The sequence below is a fragment of the Marmota flaviventris genome, chromosome 2, assembly GCF_047511675.1.
Source record: "Marmota flaviventris isolate mMarFla1 chromosome 2, mMarFla1.hap1, whole genome shotgun sequence".
NCBI lineage: Eukaryota > Metazoa > Chordata > Mammalia > Rodentia > Sciuridae > Marmota > Marmota flaviventris.
The window spans coordinates 13,265,610-13,286,925 of record NC_092499.1 but is presented as its reverse complement, the minus strand read 5'-3'; the positions used below and the strand labels follow the sequence as shown (position 1 = coordinate 13,286,925).

The following is a 21,316-nucleotide window of genomic DNA, read 5'->3' as shown; positions in this document are numbered from 1 at the left end:
AAGAGCTCTTAGGAAAAAGTAGCTTCTGATATGCCACTGTTTTTTCTGTTTCTTTTAATTTGGTGAGACTTAAAGGTTTTTTTTTGTTGTTGGTGGTGGTATATTTTTAATCTTTTGGTACCAGGAATTGAGCCCAGGGGTACTTAACCACTGATTGACATCCCCAGCCTTTTTTTATTTTTTATTTTGAGATGCAGTCTTGCTAAGTTGCTTAAGGCTTTGCTAAGTTGTTGAGGCTGGCTTTGAACTCACAATCCTGTCTTAGCCTCCTGAGCAGATGGCATAACAGGTGTGCACCACCACGCCCAGTTCTGTCTTTTGAGCTTTATGTCATATAAGGGTTTTATTTGCCTCATCTACTCCAAATCATAAAAATACTTAACCTGCATTTTCTTTTTCAGATTGCCCGCTGCTTTTTAACCTGTTTCAATTAAACCCACCTTAGATGTAAAACAACTCAATTTTAGTACTAATCTAAATAGGATTTATAATTACATTAATGGAAATTTGTTTAATTTCAGAGAAAAGTTTAAAGATGATGAATCAGTTTAGAACTATGATGTATCTCACACCCCACTGCCTTAACCCCCAATACTGATATTTTGTCTGTTGTTTTTCATTAGTTGAGGAAACGTGTGAAGCTTGAAGGGAAAGAACTTGAAGAATACTTGGAAAAAGAGAAGCTAAAGAAGGAAGCTGCTAAAAAACTTGAACAATCAAAGGAGTGAGTTATTTTCATAAATAGTACAATTTTATGTATGTAATTTGAAATGTATTTCTAAGACTTAAACATTCAGTTGAAAATATTTCAACTTTCTTAGGACTTCATTACTTTTGTTACATCTTTCATGGCTAAAGTAACAAATCCTTTTGGTGTTAATATTAAACATATTTATGAACTGGCAGTTAATGTTTTACAAAATATTGATCCAATCGTATTAAGTATTTTTATGATATCACTCAAATTAATATTGAATTAATAATATGGAATGTTAATTCAGTGACTATTTTATAAATATTAATTCAAAATCTGTTTGGATGTTTGTGACCTTGATCTATTCCAAATTCCTCCTAGGGCAGATATTGATTCCAGCGATGAGAGTGATGTGGAAGAAGATATTGACCAGCCGTCAGCTCATAAGACAAAGCACGACCTGATGATGAAAGGTGAAGGTAGTAGAAAAGGAAGCTTCTTCAAACAGGCAAAGAAATCTTATCCCATGTTTCCTGCCCCAGAAGAAAGGATTAAATGGGACGAGTATGGAGAGATCATAAAGTATGTGAGCACAACAAAACCTTATTTATTTAAGGATCCAGTGTTTAATTAAACACAGTGATTTAGTCTTTTTGGTCACCATGTACTTTAAGTTCTGAGCATCTTGGCTTAAAGGATATAGATTTATAGTTTGAAACATAGAAATGTTGAGGAACATTGGAGAATTAATATTAAGGGAGAAGTGATAGTTTTATTACTTAGTTGTAGGGAAAGTTTAAAAAGATGACCTAAACTTTCCCCCTCTTAAGAAGAGAAGTAATGGCCATGCTTGGGTGAAGGACATAGGATAAAAAGAACTTGCAGTGGTAATTGTAGTTTAGGAAATGGATTTAGTTACAAGAGGAATATGAGATGAACCATGGGAAATCTACACCCACTACTAGAAAAACTATTGAAATTATGTTCTGTTTGCAGATTTGAATACACCACTAACCTGTGTAGAAATCCTCAGGGTGCAGTTTCTGTTGTTTCCCTGGTTGATGTCAGGTGCCTCAGCATAATTACAGTGTCTTTCACAATCCAGTTTTTTCCTACTTTTCTATTCATTCTCTCTCTCTCTCTCTCTCTCTCTCCCCCTCTCTCTCGTACCAGAGATTGAACCCTGAGGTGCTCTACCACAGATCCACATCCCCTGCCCTTTTTTTTTTAATATTTAAAAATTTTTTTTTAGTTTTCGGTGGACACAACATCTTTATTTTATTTTTATGTGGTGCTGAGGATTGAACCCAGCTCCTCATGCATGCCAGGTGAGCGCACTACCACTTGAGCCACATCCCCAGCCCCATCCCTGCCCTTTTCATTTTGTATTTTGAGACAGGATCTCACTAAATTGCTTAGGGCCCCCCCAACCCTCCCTGATTTTTGAGACCAGGTTTCCCTCTGTTGCCCTCGCTTGTGTCAAAATATTGGGCTCAAGCAGTCCTCCTGCCTCAGCCTCTCCAGTAGCTGGAACCACAGGCATACACCTCCACCTGGCTTTGTTTCTCTGTATTTCTTGTTCTTTCTTTCTTTCTTCCATAATGCTGTCTTCTGCATGTAGAATGACTTAGGTCATTCTTGGGTATAATTAGGAAAATACCATTTCTACTTGGCTGTCTAAAATAATGAGGAAACATAACTTCACTCTAGCGAGTTTGCTTATTATTCCACTTGATGAGTGGCCTGTGTGTTTAACATATGGACTGTGCTCTTCAGCTTCAACGTCCTTATCTGAAAAATGGTGATAGGAATTAAACGAGGTTGCTTTTTGTTGGTGGAGGTTTTATTTTGGATGCTAAGGATTAGACTCAGGCTATACTCCCCAGCATAAGGTTGTGTTTCTCAGGCACTTAGTATAGAATCTAGCTCATAATAAATGTGCTTTAAGTGGTTGCTACTGCTGTTGTTACTCTTTAGATTGTTGTTGGAGATACGGACTACCTGGGTTTTGCGAGGAGATCTGGATTCTCAGAGAGGAGTGGGAATGGATTTGGGAGTAAAGCATAGACAGTTATAGGAGGTTAGAGAGAATGTTAAAAGATGATTTTGGTTTTACTTTTGGTTAGGATTCTGATATTGGAAGTAAAAATGGAAAGAGCAATGTGTTAATAATACATTGAAATTAAGATGAAGGTTATGAGGGAGCTAACAATTTTGTATGCCAACCTTTTCAGTGTTGTGCAAATAGTCTTCTGCTTTCTTTGGGCAGAAAGGAAGTAACTGGGGGTCTTAAGTACGTTAGAGGAGTTCTGAGATTTATAGGTATTGGGATTTGATGAAGGAAACCACAAACATTGGCCAAAAGTAATGATTGATAAGAATGCATGAGGGCTGGGTTGTGGCTTTGAGGTAGAATGCTTGCCTACCATGTGCGAGGCACTGGGTTCAATCCCTAGCACCACATGAAAATAAAATAAAGGTATTGTGTCCACCCACAACTAAAAAATAAAGTGTTTTTTTTTTTTTTTTTTTAATGCAGGACCAGCTTATGACAGCACTTGTTATAGCCACTGAGGTCTTCTAATGACCTGTCAGAGGCCTTTCACTAGTCCATGTGATGTGCTTAAAGAGCATTTTTTAGTGTTAGGAGAAACATAACATATATAGTCATCTGATAATTGATATTATGAAATTGTCCTGGCTTTGGATCAAATGCATATTTAAGTCTTAAAATAATGTGAGGAGTCTAAAAATTATGCCACCTACTAGTTAGTTATATGTATTATATAATATTAGCTTGCTTTTTACTACTTCTAATTAGAGACTTATTATTTAGACCAGAGGATTTCTTAGTGCCAGAACTTCAAGCTACTGAAGAAGAAAAAAGCAAATTAGAATCTGGCTTGACAAATGGAGATGAACCCATGGATCAAGATTTATCTGATGTTCCTACTAAGTGTATTTCTACAACAGAGTCTATTGAAATAAAGTAAGTCCTTTTACCTTGTTTCAAAAATGAAATTTCCAAATGTCCTCTGGTAAGTTTATGCTTTTAAATTTTAATATCAGTGGTAGAGCACTGACTTGCATGCACAATGCCCAGTGCCAGAAAAATGGTAATAATAATTTATTTTTCAATGAAAAGACTTGTGAAGAATGGTGGTATTTTCTCTTCATTAACAATATTTGAATACCAAAATAATTGATTTAGTGGTTGGAGGGGGATGAGTTGAACAGGAAATTTTACATTTACTTGGAGAAACACTTTTTCTAGCCTTTTAGTAAGTGCAAAAACAGGTGGAAGAAAGTAATACAGCTCAAAAATTTGATTTTTCTTAGTAACTGCTCATTTCACAAAATGTATTCCTTGACTCAAACATCTCCAATGTGCTAATGTCTAGAAAATTTAATATGATCTGAAGTAGGTAAGCCTTTTTTCCCTTTTATTTAGTATATGTTAATAATAGCAATAAGTGATTATTTTGGAAATTTTTTTTTTTTTGAGTCTTCAGTGAGCAAATTGGTTTATTTGTTGCAGGGATATCTTTTGTATATACTTTGGTATAGCCAAGATGTAACTAATGCTATTAACAATATAACATGTATTTCTCAGATCATCATTTTATATATTGTATGTTTCTTTACTGATGATAAAATTCATTTTTAGAAAGCCTAGTTTTTATCAGAAAAGCAAGCTTGAATAATCATGTTTAATTACAGAGCCAGGGTTACTTATATAGACTATGAAGGACGCTCTGATGGGGATTCCATTAAGAAAATCATTAATCAGATGAAACCACGACAGTTGATCATTGTCCATGGCCCACCAGAGGCCAGTCAAGATCTGGCAGAGTGCTGCCGCGCGTTTGGTGGGAAGGATATTAAAGTGTACATGCCAAAGCTACACGAAACAGTCGATGCCACCAGTGAAACACACATCTACCAGGTAAATATGCTGACAGTTGAGCCTCTTAGAAATAAGTACTTTTGTTGCATATTAGGACAGATACATTTGGAGTACTGGGGGAGGGGGCTGAGGCCTATGTGGCTCCTGCCTTAGCAGATCCGATAGTCTGTGGGTTTACAAGTCAGTAGTGTTTTACACACACTTAATCTCCACTAGCGGAAGTGCAGAATGCCATGAGAATGGAAAGAGGAGGACCCCACCATATTTGGAGGTGTAGGAAAGGTTTCCTGGAAAATAACTAATCTGAACATCTGCTAGGATGCAGCTGGGTTGTCGGGACAGATGGAGTAGGAAAGAGGAGCAAAGAGTGTTCTAGGCAGAGGGAACAGTATTTATAAAAGTATAGAAATAAAGAGAATGATGAGTATTCAAGAATGAAAAGTAAAAAAAACAAAACAAACCCCACAGATATCAGGGTTCTTCTAATTGAAACAAATGGAGAAATGGAGTCAGGCATAGAAAACAGGATTAGTATAGAGGAGAGATGAACTTTAATCTGGTTGTGGGACAAAGTGACAGTTTAAAGTAGGGGTGAGGTCTGTATCAGGGGGAGGAAAATAAGGGTTAGAACATCCCAGGCAGAAAAGTTATTCTGAGCAGAGCAAGAGGAAGCAGCATTCCAAGAACATGGAGGTGTGAAACTGCATGGTATGTTCAGGAAAGCACAAACAGCTCATAACTAAAGTACACCAAGCACCAGACGGGAGACCGCTCAGTGGTTCTCAGCCTTGGATACACATGAGACCCATCTGAGTGCTCTGGTCTCAATCTCACTAGTTATATTAGTACCACTGGAGGTGAGGCCCTGGTGTTAATATTGAAAACAAACAAACAAACAAACAGATTGCCATGTAATTCTGATGTGTAGTCAGGGTTAAGAAAACCTGCACTTTGGAAAGTAGATAAGAACCCTGATGATCTTCCAAAAAATTAGGTCTTTACAGGTCATTGATTGTGAGGATCAGATGAATGAAAGATTTTCAGATTTTAAGTATATGTTAGAAAATGACACTAAGCAGTTATATTTTATTTGTTAATTTATACTCTGGGTGTTATTTCCCCCCCTCCCACTTGCATATTCAGGTGAGATTAAAAGATTCACTTGTCAGCTCCCTTCAGTTTTGTAAGGCAAAAGATGCTGAATTAGCATGGATAGATGGTGTCTTAGACATGAGAGTTTCCAAAGTAGACACAGGAGTTATTTTAGAAGAAGGAGAACTAAAGGATGATGGTGAAGACTCAGAGATGCAGGTGGACGCTCCTTCCGATGCCAGCGTCATAGCTCAGCAAAAGGCCATGAAAAGTCTGTTTGGAGATGATGAGAAAGAAACGGGTGAAGAAAGTGAGATCATCCCCACCTTGGAGCCTTTGCCACCGCATGAGGTAAGAGCCCATGCCTTTTCTGTCGCTTCCTTAATTTCCTTCTCCTAGTTTTCCTTGTATGTTTTTAACTATTTAAAGTATATTTTATATAGGCTAATTTTGGAGTTCTTAAAAAAGATGAATCAAGGCGTGTTTCTGTATGTGTGTCAGCTCTCTATGGCTAGTAACAATTTAAAGGAAACCGTTAGCGAATCTTCTGTTTCATGATGTGGTTTTTTTTTTTTTTTTTCTGTGATGCTGGGGATTGAACCCAGGGCCTTGTGCAAGCGAGGCAAACACTCTACCATCTGCGCTATATCCCCAGCCTTCAGTGTGGATTTTTAAATATCAAGTTTGATTGTGGGGATCACCTGAGAATGTCATTCTCTTGCATTCCATTTTTGTGCATTTTCAGTTCATTTTAATTCACTTTTGGTTTTGGTACAGTTAGAAATCTTTTATTAGGTTTGATTATAATTCTAGGCTAGTATTTACATGTTCTCAAGAGGTATCTAGTTCATTAGCAAAGATTTTAGGTAATGAAACTTAGAACAGTATTAAAAACTGTAAGAGTCCCACATGGCTTGTCAGGTGAAGTCTGCAGCCCTGCTATAGGGCTGAGACCAGAGAAATAGCCTGTCATTGGAGTCCCTTCTAGTACTACTCTTGAAATTAGGAGGAGGAATTAAGAGAATCTTTTTTTCTCTCTGTGCTAAAGCTAGTGTTTTTCAGAACAATTTCAAGGAATTGAAGCATTAGGCAAGATCCACTTGACATTCTGATTCTGAACCCGTAGCATCCATTGCATTCACTCTGAGGGAGGAGGGAAAGTGGAAATGGGATTTAGGAAGAATTATCTTCCACACTAAAAATAAAGGAAACTAAGATGTGAAAAAGGAATTTTTGGTTCATTACTGCTTCTTGGCCTCTAGTTGACCCTCTCTGGGCAAGTGTGTGAGTGAAGAGTATAACATCACACTTCTCCTTTATTAGGAGGCATGACTAATAAAATTGTGAAACATCAGAAGATGTGAAGGGCTTTGTAATGTTAAATAATGAAGCAAGATTCAGAATAACAAATTTGGAATGTGATTTACAGTCTTGAAACAATCTGTTGAAGGACTTCAGGGAATAATGGAAAATATTTTAGAGATCATGTAGAGTTTTTTATACAGTACAACCTTGTGTTTGGTATTTTACTTGAAGTTATTCTTTTCCCTTTCACCTCATCCAAGGTTCCTGGACATCAGTCAGTTTTTATGAATGAACCAAGACTATCAGACTTCAAGCAAGTTCTTTTACGGGAGGGGATTCAAGCTGAATTTGTAGGAGGTGTACTTGTTTGCAACAATCAAGTAGCAGTTCGTAGAGTAAGTATGCTTTTAATAAGGACCGAATCAAACAAGATGCTTCTGATGTTTTTGTCACTTTGAATTATGAAATTCTTTATTAGTAATTTCATAAAATGAAAGATCAGTAATTTATATTTATAATGATGAGCTTGAGGCTTATAAAAATGATAATTTTATGGTAAATTTATATTATTTGAATCCTCTGACATTTTTGTGTCTTAAATTCACTACTTGAATATTATATCCATATTCTGTGATTAACAGCAACCCATTTCCAGACCAATCATAAAGTAATCTATTTAATATAGTTTGGTTATTATGTCTGCATGTTAATGATCAGAAAATGTACTAAAGAGCTTTTTTTTTGATTTCTAGACGGAAACTGGACGCATCGGATTAGAAGGCTGCCTTTGTCAAGATTTTTATAGGATAAGAGACCTTTTATATGAACAGTATGCTATTGTGTAAAAGACAGGATGTCAAGAAGTATCTGCTTGACCTTTCTAAGAAAAAGGATTCTTATCTTATTTTAAGCTTTTGCTGTTTTGTTTTGTAACATATGAAAGAAATCTGCCAGAAAAACTGAACATGTATTACATTTTTAAAATGTGTAAATAGTGGGCTAAGAGTGTAGCTCAATGGTAGAGCGTTTACCTAGCATGCTTAAGACTCTGGGTTCAATCCCCAGTGCTACAAAAAAGAAAAAAAAGGAGATAGAGACCATTTTGCTAATGCCCAAATGAGCTCCCTACCTTTGGCTTTCACTGTGTTAGAGGTCCTAACAAGTGTACAGGCCTGAGAATTGAAGGTAATTGGTTTCTTTTACAGACCCCTTATTTTAGAAGGACTTTTTACTTGAATACAATACAACTTAGCAAACCAGTTCATGGCCTTAGAGAAACATGGTTTGCAGGCAGTCTTGCAAACTGTTTCTTATATTTTCTGGAATGAAAAGTGAGAGTTATTTAAAAAAGATGTGTTACAAAAGAGAAGCAAAATTGATAAAACAGTTTTTTGAGCTTAGGGATTTAAAAAACAAAAACAGCATGTGTGCTATGACTCTTGAATTCTAATATGCAATCTGTTTTTGCATGGAGCATATCTGCTTCATGCCTATATTGCCCAGTGACTCACTTTCGTGTGATATAGTACACATTTTGTTCAGAAATCATTTTTTCATTTCTCCCATTTCTTGTTTTATCAAGATTCTGTTGTTCAGTTTGAATTATGATAGCATCATTTAAATATATGTCATTTAAAGGAACTCCTGGATGTGTTATCGTCTTAAGAGTTCTGCATACAGGTTAGACACATCTTAGCTATCACCTAGGTTACTGCTGTATTTGAAACTTGTTAGTGCTCTATTTTTAAGAAAACAAAGTTAAACCTCACATTTTTATAAGATAATAGTACAATTTAATTAAAAGATGTAAATGTTTTAATCTCTTAGGATTGCTCTCTCCTAAGGTTACCTAAATTGTGGTTGGATTTTATACACATTACTGCAAAAGTACTAAAATTGGATAAGAGATTCTTTGCTGTCCCGATATAGTGTAAACCACGTGTGTTTGAGAGTAAAAGTTGAATATATGCAATTTTCACTGAACTTAAGCAGTGAAAACCATGTTGCCCTCCTGTAATCCGTTGATGATTTTTTAGAAAGTAGCTTAATCATGGCAGACCTTGACACTTATTTCTTAAGTACCTAAACCCTCTTCTTTACACTTAGCATTTTTAGGAGCATCAGTTTCATTTAACTTATCTGAAACTATGTATAATTCAACCCAGTGATATCAGAATTGATATTTGTTTCAAATGCTTCCAAAACTTTACTGTGGATTATCATGCTAATGGCACTCACCTGTGATCCCAGCTGTCTGGAAGTCTGAGGCAGAAGGATCACAAGTTTGAGGCCAGCCTGGACAACTTAGTGCACCCTGTCTCAAAATAAAAATTTTTAAAAAGACATGAGGATGTAGCTCAGTGGTAGATGCTTGCCTAGCATGACTCAGACCCTGAGTTCAATCCCCAGTACCTCAAAAAAAAAAAAAAAAAAAAGACAGGTTTAGAGCCTTCTGATACTGAAGAGCAGATGTACAAACCAATGTGTCAGATGGTGATAAAGAGTATATTTTCTTTTTAGCACTTCAAAAAAAGAATGTCTTTTAAACATTTTTTTTTGTCTCTTACCATATAAAGTCTATAATTTTATTTATATTCCATGGGAAAGAAAGTCTGCAGTTGTTTCATGGTTTAAAGCATCTGGTTATGCATATTACATCATAATACTAATATTGAAAAGATTATTTCTTGCCCAGCCCTTCTATGGTTTTATGAACAGGAATTAAATTTTACAGTAGTGCTTTAAGGTGGCTGTACTAATAGTGTCATTGGAAGAGTAATACTTCTGCCCATTTCTGGATGACAGTATTACTAAAATGAAGACTTTTAGTCTCAGTTACTTAGGAAAAATAGAAGTTTAGAAACAACGATGATATAAATCATGAACTCAGAGAAACTCAAGATTTTATTGTTGAGAATAAAAAAATAACATGTGGACTATCAGATATCTACACATATTTTTGTTAAGAAATTTTCTTGTATTGCAGTGGGATTGTACATGTCAGGTATCATTCCAATTATTTCTGTTTTCATGAACCAGTAAGAGACCTGAAACAGAAGGGAGGGAATCAATTATGTAAGGAGGGCTTATTACCTTTTTTTAAAAAAATTGAGGTACAATTTACATACTATAAAATACTCATTCTTTTAAAGTGTATATTTCATTTGTTTTTGGTGTATTTAGAGTTGTGCAACCACTACTACTATGTAATTCCAGAATATTTCATCATTCCAAAAAGAAACCCCTTATCCATTAGCAGTTATTCCCATTTTCCCTTCTCCCTAACACATTGTTAATCAGTAACAATTCTATCTCTGTGGATTTACCTCTTCTGGACATTTCATAAAAATGGAATCATGTGACACGTGGCCTTTTGTGTCTGACTTCTTTCACTTAGCATGATGTTTTCAGGTTTCATCAATGCAGCATGTATCAGTATCCTTTTTAGGGCTGAATTATATTCTATCGTATACTGTACACATTGTTTATTACCAGTTGCTGAACATTTTGAGTTGTTCCCAGTTTGGGCTGTTATGAGGAATGCTCTTTTGAACACCCGTGTATGTTTTTTTGTATGAGCATAGATTTTCAGTAATTTTGAGTTATGTACTTAAGAATAGAATGGCCGGATCATATGACAACTCTAACCATTTGAGAAACTGCCAGAGTACTCTCCAAAGTGACCACACTGTTTCATGTCCCACCTACATGTGCTTGAGGATGGCGTTTTCTCTGCATCCCTGCCAATCTTTATTATTCCCCATCTTTTTATTTTAGCCAGCCTAGTTTTTGAGGTTTTGATTTGCATTTCCCTAAGGAATAATGGTGTTGAGCATCTCTGTGCTTATTGGCTACTTGTATGTCATCTTTGCAATAATGACTGTTCAAATTCTTTGTCCATTTTTAAATTGGTTTATCTTTTTGTTGAGTTATGATAAGTTTTGTAATTACTTTATTTCATTCTTTGGCTTTTCTTCACTTGGTAGATACTTTGAAGCACACACAGTTTATAATTTGGGTGCAGTCCAATTTTTTCCCTTTGGTTCCTTGTACGATATTTGGTTCCTGTGCTCTGCGTGTCATTTCTTAGAAACCATTGCCTCATCCAAAGATAGAGACCTATTTTTTCTGAGAGTTTTGGTTTTTGAATTTAGTTCTTTCACCCATTTTGAATTGATTTTTGTTTAATGTGTGAGGTGGGGGATCTAATATCATTTTTTAAATCAAAATTTATGATTTCATATTACATTAAAAAATCTGACCCAAAGAACTGGTGGTTACAGACTCGCAAAGGGAAGCAGTGAACAGTAGAGAGCTGCCCCGTGGGCTGCACTTGAAGGGGAGCCCTGGATGGCTGCAAGGCTGTCTCCAGGAGGACTGAGCAGCCAGAGCTGAGCAGAGTGCAGTGGGTGCGGGGAGAGGACCGCCCTGCCCTTCCTCCACCCTGCTCTGGCCCTGGCGGTGCTCTCTGGCTGCCTGTTTCCGGAGCCCAGCAACCCATCATGCAGTCCCCGGCAGTGCTCAGTCCCCAGCAGTGCACCTGTTACCCAGCTGCTGTGCAGTGTGTGTAACCACCTACCCTGTGGGGACACCTGTACCCTGAAGAGCTGCATGGCTAGGGGCAGGACCAGCAGCAGACAGCTGAAGGTCACCGCCTTCTGCCAGGGCCCTAATTTTATTTTTTTGCATGTAGAGATCCAGTTGGCCTGGCATCTTTTGTTGAAAAACTTTGCCCATTGAAGTGTTTTGCCATCCTTTTTGAAAATTAATTGCCCATAAATGTTAATAGACTCCCAATTCTGTGTCAGTATTCTATGTATCTACCTGTATGCCAATACCACACTGTTTTGAATTCAGGAAGTGTGAATTCTCCACCTTGTTCTTTTTCAAGATTGTTTTGTCTGTGCTGGGTTCCTTGTATTTCCATGAGAGTATTAGCTTAATCAATTTCTGCCAAAAAAGCCCACTCATTTTTAATAGGGAAAAACAGCAGTTGAAGTTTACAATTTAAAACCTTGAATGCAATGGCTAAAAGGGACTGCAGAACACATCTAGTTCAACCCACTTATTTTAGTGTTGAATGAATGAGCCTGTGAAGCGAAAAGAATTTGAGATCCACATAGCTAGTTAAAGAGAGCTGGGACCGGGACCCAGCCTTACAGAATTCAGTCACTTCTATGCTGCCGAGTTGCTTGTTCAGTCCACTAGTGTATATTCACTTTTCTTAGGAGCGACATGTTCAGTTCATGTGCTCTAAGAATGGCAACTGTTATTTAGGACACTAGCATGCTGAGGAGGAGATTGATTTCCATTCTGTATCATGGCCAGTAACAGCCAGAAAGAGTAAATGTCACATTCTGCACTTCTCTTTGGTTGTAAGCTTCTACAGTTTTATCACAAGTTATTGTCCTTTACAAAAATATCAATGAACTGATGATTACTTAAGTCAAAGGATGTAAATAGTGTTTCATAGGCAGTGATTGTCACAGACTGTTTTAGTGGTAACTATAAAATGAACATGTGAAGACGCACCGGGATCTAGAGAAGGAACATTCAGATCTGCCCACTTGGGCAGGTTCCAAGATAAGATTTGCCCTCCTTTTTCACTTTTTTTCTTACTTTAACCATTTCAGTTGTGTTTGTGGGAAGATGCCCAAAACTACCAAGATTAATTTAAAAACCAGAAGATTGCTGGAACAAGGGGCATCTCATTTTTCTTGCTTCTGATCTTCCCCACACATGTGCACACATGGCTTCGCCTTTTGGTGGAGCTTTTCAAAATTCATTACTTGGTCCCTTTCATTTTTATTCTAGAAGTCCAAATATGATTCTAAAGGAGCTAATAGGAGTTTAACCCAGGGCTACACACATTCTTTGGCAAGTGCTGTACCATTGAGCCACATCCCAGCCCCCTACTCAATTTTTTTTTAATATATTTATTAGTTGTAGGTGGACACAATATTTTACTTTATGTGGTGCTGAGGATCGAACCCAGAGCTTCATGCATGCTAGCCATAGGCTCAGCCCCTACTCAAATTTTTAATGCTGAGTGATTGTATAACTACTTTCAGTATAAGAGAAATAACTTCTCAATTGTGGAGAATTCAACTTCTCAAGGTTTTTAATATCTTTTGTCTGTGTTCCCCCTCCCCACCTTTGGAGAATGAATGTTTAATGAAGATTTAGAACATTGCATTGTTGACTATTAAGCAGAATTTTATAACTACATAAGTATAGAATATGCAGAAGATTTACAGGGACTTAATCACTTTCTGAGGCTAAGTTTGTGTCAGTGTTTAATATCCAATTTGTCAGGTATTTTTTCTTGACAATTATGTTTTTTAAAAAAGGAACTACTAAGTGGACATTCAAAACTAGTGAAGTCCTTCAGATAAATCATTATGGGAATCTGTTCCAAGGGTGCTGCCACCACCCTTGTTTTTAATGTTTTTGAAATTGTTGCTTTACTTCCAGTTTATTTCTCAGGCTTATTAGAAATGTTGTAAATTGTTTTAGAAATACACTGTGGTCTTGGCCCAATTGAGCATTACCACTTGATTCTAAATGATGGGGGGAAAAAAATTGAAAACCCTTCCTCTAAGTACCGGTATACTCCCTCTAAGGGTATACTTTTTTTTTTTTTTTTTTTGCAGGGGAGATGGTATTGGGGATTGAACCCAGAGCCTCTCACATACTAGGTGAATGAAACAGGGTTTTTCTATGTTGCTTAGGGTGGCCTTGATCATTCCATTCTCCTGCCTCAGCCTTCAGAGTAGCTAGGATTAACAGGCATATGCTAACACACCTGGCTCAGGCAGTTTTTTATATTAAAAATTAATACCAAATTCACTAAACATAGTGGAATATATACCAAAAGTTATAAAGGTATTTTCCAACTTTACTCATAGGCTGTGATATAGGTGAATTTTTATATTAATATCAAAAGAACACAAAGACCTGAGATTGTATAAATACCTTGAGTATAAGAGAAATAACTTCTCAACGTGTAGAATGCAACTTCTCAAGGTTTTTAAATATTTCTTTTCTTTTTTTAAAAATTCATTTTTTTTAGTTTTCGGCAGACATAACATCTTTGTTTGTATGTGGTGCTGAGGATCGAACCCGGGCCGCACGCATGCCAGGCAAGTGCGCTACCACTTGAGCCACATCCCCAGCCCCTTTGAATATTTCTCTTCTGTGATTTCTCTTTTCCTTTGGAGAAAGAATGTTTAATGAAGATTTAGAACATTGCATTTTTAACTCTTAAGCAGAATTTTATAACTACATTATTACTCCTTAAGGAAAGCTTCTTTCACATTTATTTTAACTATTCTTTTGAATACTTTAAGATAATGAAACCATTAAGTAGTGATTTTTCTATTAGTATAAAAGCTGATGTAATAAATTCCTAGTAGCTGAAGGACCACATATACTGATTTTTAAAAAACTTTTTATTTTGAAATAGCTTTAAACTTACAGCAGAGTTACAAGAATAATATCCTTCCCTAGGTCTTCTGTTACTATTTTACCATTTTACTTTTACTATTCTATTACATATCATTTCTTGAATAATTGGATACTATGTTACAGTTATCACATAAGTCCTCAATACTTAGCCTTTTTAAAAAATAAGGACATTGTCCTGCATAACCACAGTACGTTCATCAAAACCAGGAAACTAACATAGATGAAATTCTACTGTTTAACCCATAAACCCAATTCATTTGTTACTAATTTATCAAAAAAAAGTCACAACTCCTCTTTGACCTGGATACAATCCAGGATGAAGTGTGCATTTAGTTATGTTTTCTCTCTAGTCCTCTGTAATCTGGAGTGGTTTCTCTGCTTGCACTTTTATATGACCTAGATGTTTTTCCTTGTTTTGGGGGAGAGAACCCAGAAGGCATTTTACCACTAAGCTGAATCCCTGTTCTTTTTATTTTAAGACAAGTTCTTGCCAAGTTGTCCACATCGGCCTTGAATTTCAGGATCCCCCTGTCTCAGCCTCTGGAGACACTGGAATTACATGCATGTACCACTTTGCCCAGCATGACAGGCATTTTTGAAGAGTGCAGACCAGTTAGTCCATAGATGTTCTTCCTTTTGGATTTGTATGGTGCTTTCTAATGTTTCAATTCAGTTTTTGAATTTTGGTTAGGAATATCAGAGAAGTGATGCTGTGTTCTTCTCTGCATTATATCAGGAGGCACATAATCAATTTTTTGGTGAATTTATGTATGTGGGTATGTGTGTGTACGCTGGGGATTAAAGCCAGGACCTCATGCATACTAGGCAAGTGCTCTACCACTGAGTCACATTTCCACCCCCTGGTTTAATTTTTTTTTTTGATACTGGCAATTGAACTCAGGGGGCACTCAACCACTGAGCCACACATCCCCAGCCCTATTTCTTATTTTATATTTAGAAACAGGGTCTCGCTGAGTTGCTTAGTGCCTTGCTAAGTTGCTGAGGCTGACTTTAAACTCGCGATCCTCCTGTCTCAGCCTCCTAAGCTGCTGGGATTATAGGCATGCACCATCGTGCCTGGCCCTGGTTTAATTTTTGATACAGGGTTATGATGTCTTCAAGGTTTGGTTTCTCCATTATGAAGTTAATAAGTATTTTCCCCATTTTTTTCTTCTTCCTTTTTTGTGCAGGGTATTAAGTTGAAATGTAAACATGATTTTGATATACACATTCACAGTGAAATGCTTACTGCAGTACTTACTAATTAATGAGGACTAGGTATTTGTGAGGAGCTACTCTGAGACTGTGGCAATATTCTGTTCTTTCTCAAAATTCAATCTAGTTTTATGTTTTAATTAGCTTTTCATTGCTGTGACCAAAATATCTTACAAGAGGGGCTGGGGTTGTAGCTCAGTGGTAGAGTGCTTGCCTAGCATGTGTGAGGTACTGGTTTCGATCCTCAGCATCACATAAAAAATAAATAAATGAAAGTATGGCATCCATTTACAATTTTAAAAAATTATCTGCTAAGAAAAATTTAGAGGAGGAAAAGTTTATTTTGGCTCTACATTTCAGAAGTTCAGTCTCTGGTTGGTTGACTCCATAGGGCATGGCAGAAGATGTGGTATAAGAAAGCAGCTCAGGGCATAGTGACGTGAGAGCAGAGAGCTCTGCTCACCAGGGACAAAGTATAAACCCCAAAGTCACACCTCCAATGACTTACTTCCTCCAGCCATACCCTACCTACCTTAGTTACCACCTTGTTAATCCACTCATTTGGATACAGTTCCTAATCTAATCATTTCACCTCCGAACATCCTTGCATTGTCCCACACATGAGTTTTGGGGGACACCTCATATCCAAACCATAGCATTTAACATCATTGCTGATTTTTATCTGAATCACTTATTGCACAATGGTGATTTTCCCAGTTCTACCATTCCTTCGACATGTGACATTCTACTGTAAGATAGAACTTAATTTTCTTCCCCATTTATTTATTCTACATCAGTATGGAATGTGGACTCCTGTTTTGTTTTTGTGTGTTATGATCTATTTTGATGCTCCAGTTACCCTGGCTTTGACTGGCAGAGCACTTTCAAGCTGGTTCTGCCGTCCTTTGGACATGTCCTCATGGTTCTTTGAGCACTTCCTTATGTTTCTGGCACCACAAGATGTCCCTGGCTCATTTGCATTTTCCTACCCAGTGCTGGGATCAGCTGTTTCACCAAGGAGTCCTGGTTCATTTGAGTGGAGAATGGCATTTAGAATCAAGGTCTGGGCGCCAGGCCTTGTTCTTTATCACTGTGCTATTACTTCTACTAGGTGCTCTTAGTGGACACACTGGGAAATACATGCATGTATACTTGTTTCCTCATCCATCCATCTGCACATATTACAAACCACCAGTTCCCTCCATCTCCAGTTCCACTCTTACTTCCCAGGTTTTAGTCTAGTTTCCCCCCTTTCCACATTTGTAACTCCTTTACCCTGTGTTTAAAAACCGGACTCTCAGAGTTCGTAATGTATTGGCTTATTTTTTCACTCGGGGATTAACCAATCTCCTGACCATGGGCTGGCTCCTTTGCTCCCAACTGCTTCAGGAATTACTTCCTCCCTTTCCCCGATCCATGGCAACACCTGCCAATTGAAGGCCATCGAGGGTATTTTAAAGCTGGCACCTTTGGCTCAGCTGGGGCCAAAACAGGCATTCCATCTTACCTGGCACTCTAGCAATGATCAGCTATGTGCAGGTTCTAAAGGTTTCCACTTTGGGACTGTGCAGTCTTCGAGTCTTGTTTTGGTCATTTTGTTAAAATGTTTTCCTCCTTTCTACTCTGTAATTAAGTCTTGCACATAATGTTCAAGCAAGCAGCAGACAGAATAATGACTGCTGTGGATGGGGTTACTGGAGGAAGTACGAAAATGAAGGCGATACAGCCGTGATCTCAACCCAAAATGCTCTCCCAGCGAGAACACGGAGCAGTTAAAGATCTTAAATCATATGTTCACATTATTTTATAACTGTCCTTGCAAGAGAGCTGCTGTCAGTTCATCATTCGGATCATCCACCCCCTTAACTCTTAAGTTTTAGGAGTGTCAGGACCAAGTTCACTGTATTGAGTGGTGAGGTTCTTTTATTAAACAGTCAGTTATTCTTCAGTCTTAACCATTTGGAGTGGGAGGAATAATATCCTGCCCCTGGACAAATGATTCCTCAGGAAGCTCAGGATGGAGTCCAATTATGTAACCAGTGTGGGCAACCTGGATAGCAATTATTAGAGCTTATTTCTACCTGTGGAAAATGGATTCTATGGCCATAATTATTTCCAGTTTGGAGATTTAGTTCACCTCATGGGAATAAATGCTCAGGTGCCCTTTTCCTCAAAAATAAAATAAAAATAGCCAAGCTCCTAAGCAATGGTGGCTCTCACTGAGCAGTTCCTGTGTACCAAGTGCTGAACTAAGGACTTCACAAGCACTGTGTCAACCATCATGACTGTGTCAGTACGGGCACTCGTCCTCCCAGACTGTGTCAGTACAGGCACTCGTCCTCCCACTCAGAGATGAGGAAGCTGTGCTTCTAGTCTGCCTGGTCCTGCCGTGGTCACACACAATGGGCATTACCATGTATAGTGGCTTCCATGTATTAAGGGCTCTTCAGTTCCAAGCAAAAGAAGCTGTTCCCTGGCCACTGGGGGAAAATGGCTGCTTGATGAGACAATATCCCCAGGTGTCGCCAGGGACCCAGACAGCAGACCCCACAGTCCCTCTACTGAGAGTGAACCAGCTACCATTTGGGTCCCTCAACAAACAGTGTCCTGAGGAAAATCTAGCATCACCTGGGGTTTCACTCGGTGCCGTCTCAATGGCTAGTGACAGGGGTGCGTTAGTCACCAGCCTCGGCACAACTGGACACAGATAGGGAGAGCTCTCCAGAAGACATGATGGGCTGTTACCCAAATGAAGAAGAATGGAAGCAGGGAGGTGAAACTACAGATATCCACTCGAGATGCTGTAGTTAAGCGTGAAGGCTCTGGGGCGAGGGGCTTCAGACGCCAAGGCCATCATCACATGCTTGGGCCACTTTATATGGTAGCACGTCGAACATATGGGGGCAGCAGTTGCGCCATTGGCAGGGTCAGTGACTGGCGTGGGGACCACCCACAGCTCTAGCGTGCATGCTGCATGGTCAGCATCTCAACACAGGGTCACGATTCAATGCCACACTCCGTACACTGCCTCACTATATGACCTGATGATCCTGGCGGCTAGGTTGTCACCTCCATTTGTACAATTAAAGACACTTGCTCTGAGAGGCCTAGGTGGCTTTTTCAAAGTCACGCAGCTGATTGCTGGTGAATTGGTGCTTTTCCCATGCCATTCCATCTACAGAAAAGCACTCTGATATTTATCCTTTTAGCTTCCAGAAGAGATTACAGTCACTGCCTCTGCATCACCATCTCCTGAAATAACAGTGGAATTTACGCCACGCTACCTAACGCAGGTCTGAGACATTCTCTGACAACTTAAACGCAGCAACCTTACTGGTTTAGTCAAAGTGATGATGCAGTTTATCTTAAGATACTGAATCTTGGGGCTGGGGCTGAGTGGTAGCGCACTTGACTGTCATATGTGAGGCACTGGGTTTGACTCTCAGCACTGCATATAAATAAATAAAATAAAGGTCTATCAACTATATATATATATATATATATATATTTTTTTTAAAGATACTGAATCTTTTCTCATATTTCCTGCTGGTTCTATGCTATTCTCCATAGAATAACAAACAGGCACCTCTTGGTCAAAAATAAGAAAATCCAGACTGCTTGAGGACCTTGAAACATTCAAACATCCAGAATTGCTTATATGTGGGTTCTAAAAAACAGTCTAACAGTTTCTCAAGATCTTTATGGACAAGAAGGACAGGTGGGGGTTGGGTTAGGATTCGACTAGCTGAGTTCCTACCCTTTCAAAACCATTTTAAATGCTGCTCATTGGCAGATATATGCTATTCTGAACTTGCGGGTTCTGTATTCATCTTTCTTTACTTGACATTTTATTTATTTGTTATTTTTTGTACTGGGGATTAAACCCAGGGGCACTTAACTACTGAGTCACATCTGTAGCCCTTTTTATCTTTTTAAATTTTGTGGCAGGGTCTTGCTAAGTTGCTTAGGGCCTCACTTAGTTGCTGAGACAGGCCTTGAACTTGCAATCCTCCTGCTTTAGCCTCCTGGGCCGCTGGGATTACAGGTGTGGAGCACCACACCTAGCTATCTTGCTTTACTTGATATTTTTGTGTTTCCTGGCTGAGGATATTATGTGTCAGTTTAAGAAATTTGGCAAATGACCTGCCACCGGAAGAAGTAGCTCTTGTACAACTTTGGACCGTGCGCTAAATCTAAGAATGTGAAATGCCACCCGTCTTTCTGAATTAATGGCACAAATCTATAATGGAGAGATGAAAGTTAGAATTTTAGGTTTTAAAAAGAAGCATTTTACTGGACTAAAGTTGAAATGGCTACCAAAAATGGTGATAAACATAGGGCCCCATTATTAATGCACTAGTAGTGCCCTGCAATTACTAATAGACCTTAAAATAAGGATGGTGGTGGTCTTGCTTTATTTTTGGTAAGACTCCACTCAGAGCCTACTCAGAAGACATTCTCTCCCCTTTTTTCCTTCCCCCTCCCAATAAATAATAAATTCACATTATAGAAAATTTACAAGGCATAGGAAAACACAAACAGAAAAAAAAAAAAAAACCCTATCCTAATTATCATTTTGGCCTTCATCCAACTTTTTTTTTTTTTTTTTAAATCTTTTTGGTTGTGGATGGACCTTTATTTTATTTTATTTATATACAGTGCTGAGAATTGAATCCGGTGGCTCATACATACTAGGCAAGCGCTCTGCCACTGAGCCACAACCCCAACCTGGCATCCATCTCTTTTTAATGAAATGTTATCCTTGATGTGGATACAATTTGTATTTGTCCTTAGAGAAAAACTTCACTTGTTTATAAACATCTTTTAATGCTTACAAATACGTCCAAACGTCATTATTCAGCTCTTTGCAGTTGTTGCACGGTTTCCTTTTTTTTTTTTTCTCTGTCATCTGAAATGCTAACATTCGTAATGTCAGGTCTCATGGTGATTTTAATACTAGCAAAAAATTGCAAGCAGCCTCAGCCTCTGTATCACTTTTTTAAGAATACTAATAACTAACTTAGAGCCAGAAGAGAGAAAGAAGCTTCTTCAAGGTCCTGGAAGCCATAGCAAATGGGAACTAAGGATATTTAGGTTTGCACTGGGGTAGCTCTTAATTTTTAAAAATTTGTTTTGGAAAGAGAGGACCTTCCAAAGAAGTGAGCTAAGGATCATGAAAAGCCTCCAAGAAGCTGGTCATCATATAAGGTGCAGAGTTCCTTCCTTCCTAATAGTGGCCTGACTGTGCTCAGAATGTAGTGACCTCTCTGGGGAGGAAGAGGTAAGACTTCAACATTTCACAACTAAATGGCGCTGGAGCTCAGGGCTGGAACACCTGCCTAGCATGCAGGAGGCCCTGGGGTCCGTCCCCAGCACCACACTAAAAAAAAAAGGAAAAAAAAAAAAAAAAAAAACAAGTAAATGAGACCATTGGTAATCTTGGCACCACCTTCTCTCGAGACATCACTGTTCCCAGAATTGACTTCCAGTGCCAGCATCTTATGTGTGAATTACCTACAGTTGCTTTTTCTTCTCTGGCTGCTATAAAAAGAAATTTTTAAAAAGGTTTCTCAAAACTTGGGAGCCCATATTTGACCCCGACCCTCCTGGAAGAGCCAGAACAAATTTTTTAGAAA

General features: G+C 38.2%; 1 protein-coding gene across 1 annotated transcript in view; it reads left to right on the top strand.

Annotated features, from left to right (window-relative positions):
• The window catches only part of Cpsf2 (cleavage and polyadenylation specific factor 2), a 31,860-nt gene extending 21,500 nt beyond the window's left edge, over nt 1-10,360 (top strand). Inside the window, exons 10-16 of the mRNA XM_027931713.2 lie at nt 624-724; nt 1,076-1,276; nt 3,531-3,683; nt 4,415-4,640; nt 5,745-6,044; nt 7,259-7,393; nt 7,751-10,360. Of these exons, the coding sequence (XP_027787514.1) occupies nt 624-724; nt 1,076-1,276; nt 3,531-3,683; nt 4,415-4,640; nt 5,745-6,044; nt 7,259-7,393; nt 7,751-7,843 (1,209 nt within the window). The 3' untranslated portion in view covers nt 7,844-10,360. The remainder of the gene's footprint in view (nt 1-623; nt 725-1,075; nt 1,277-3,530; nt 3,684-4,414; nt 4,641-5,744; nt 6,045-7,258; nt 7,394-7,750) is intronic.
• The last annotated feature ends 10,956 nt before the right edge of the window (nt 10,361-21,316 follow it).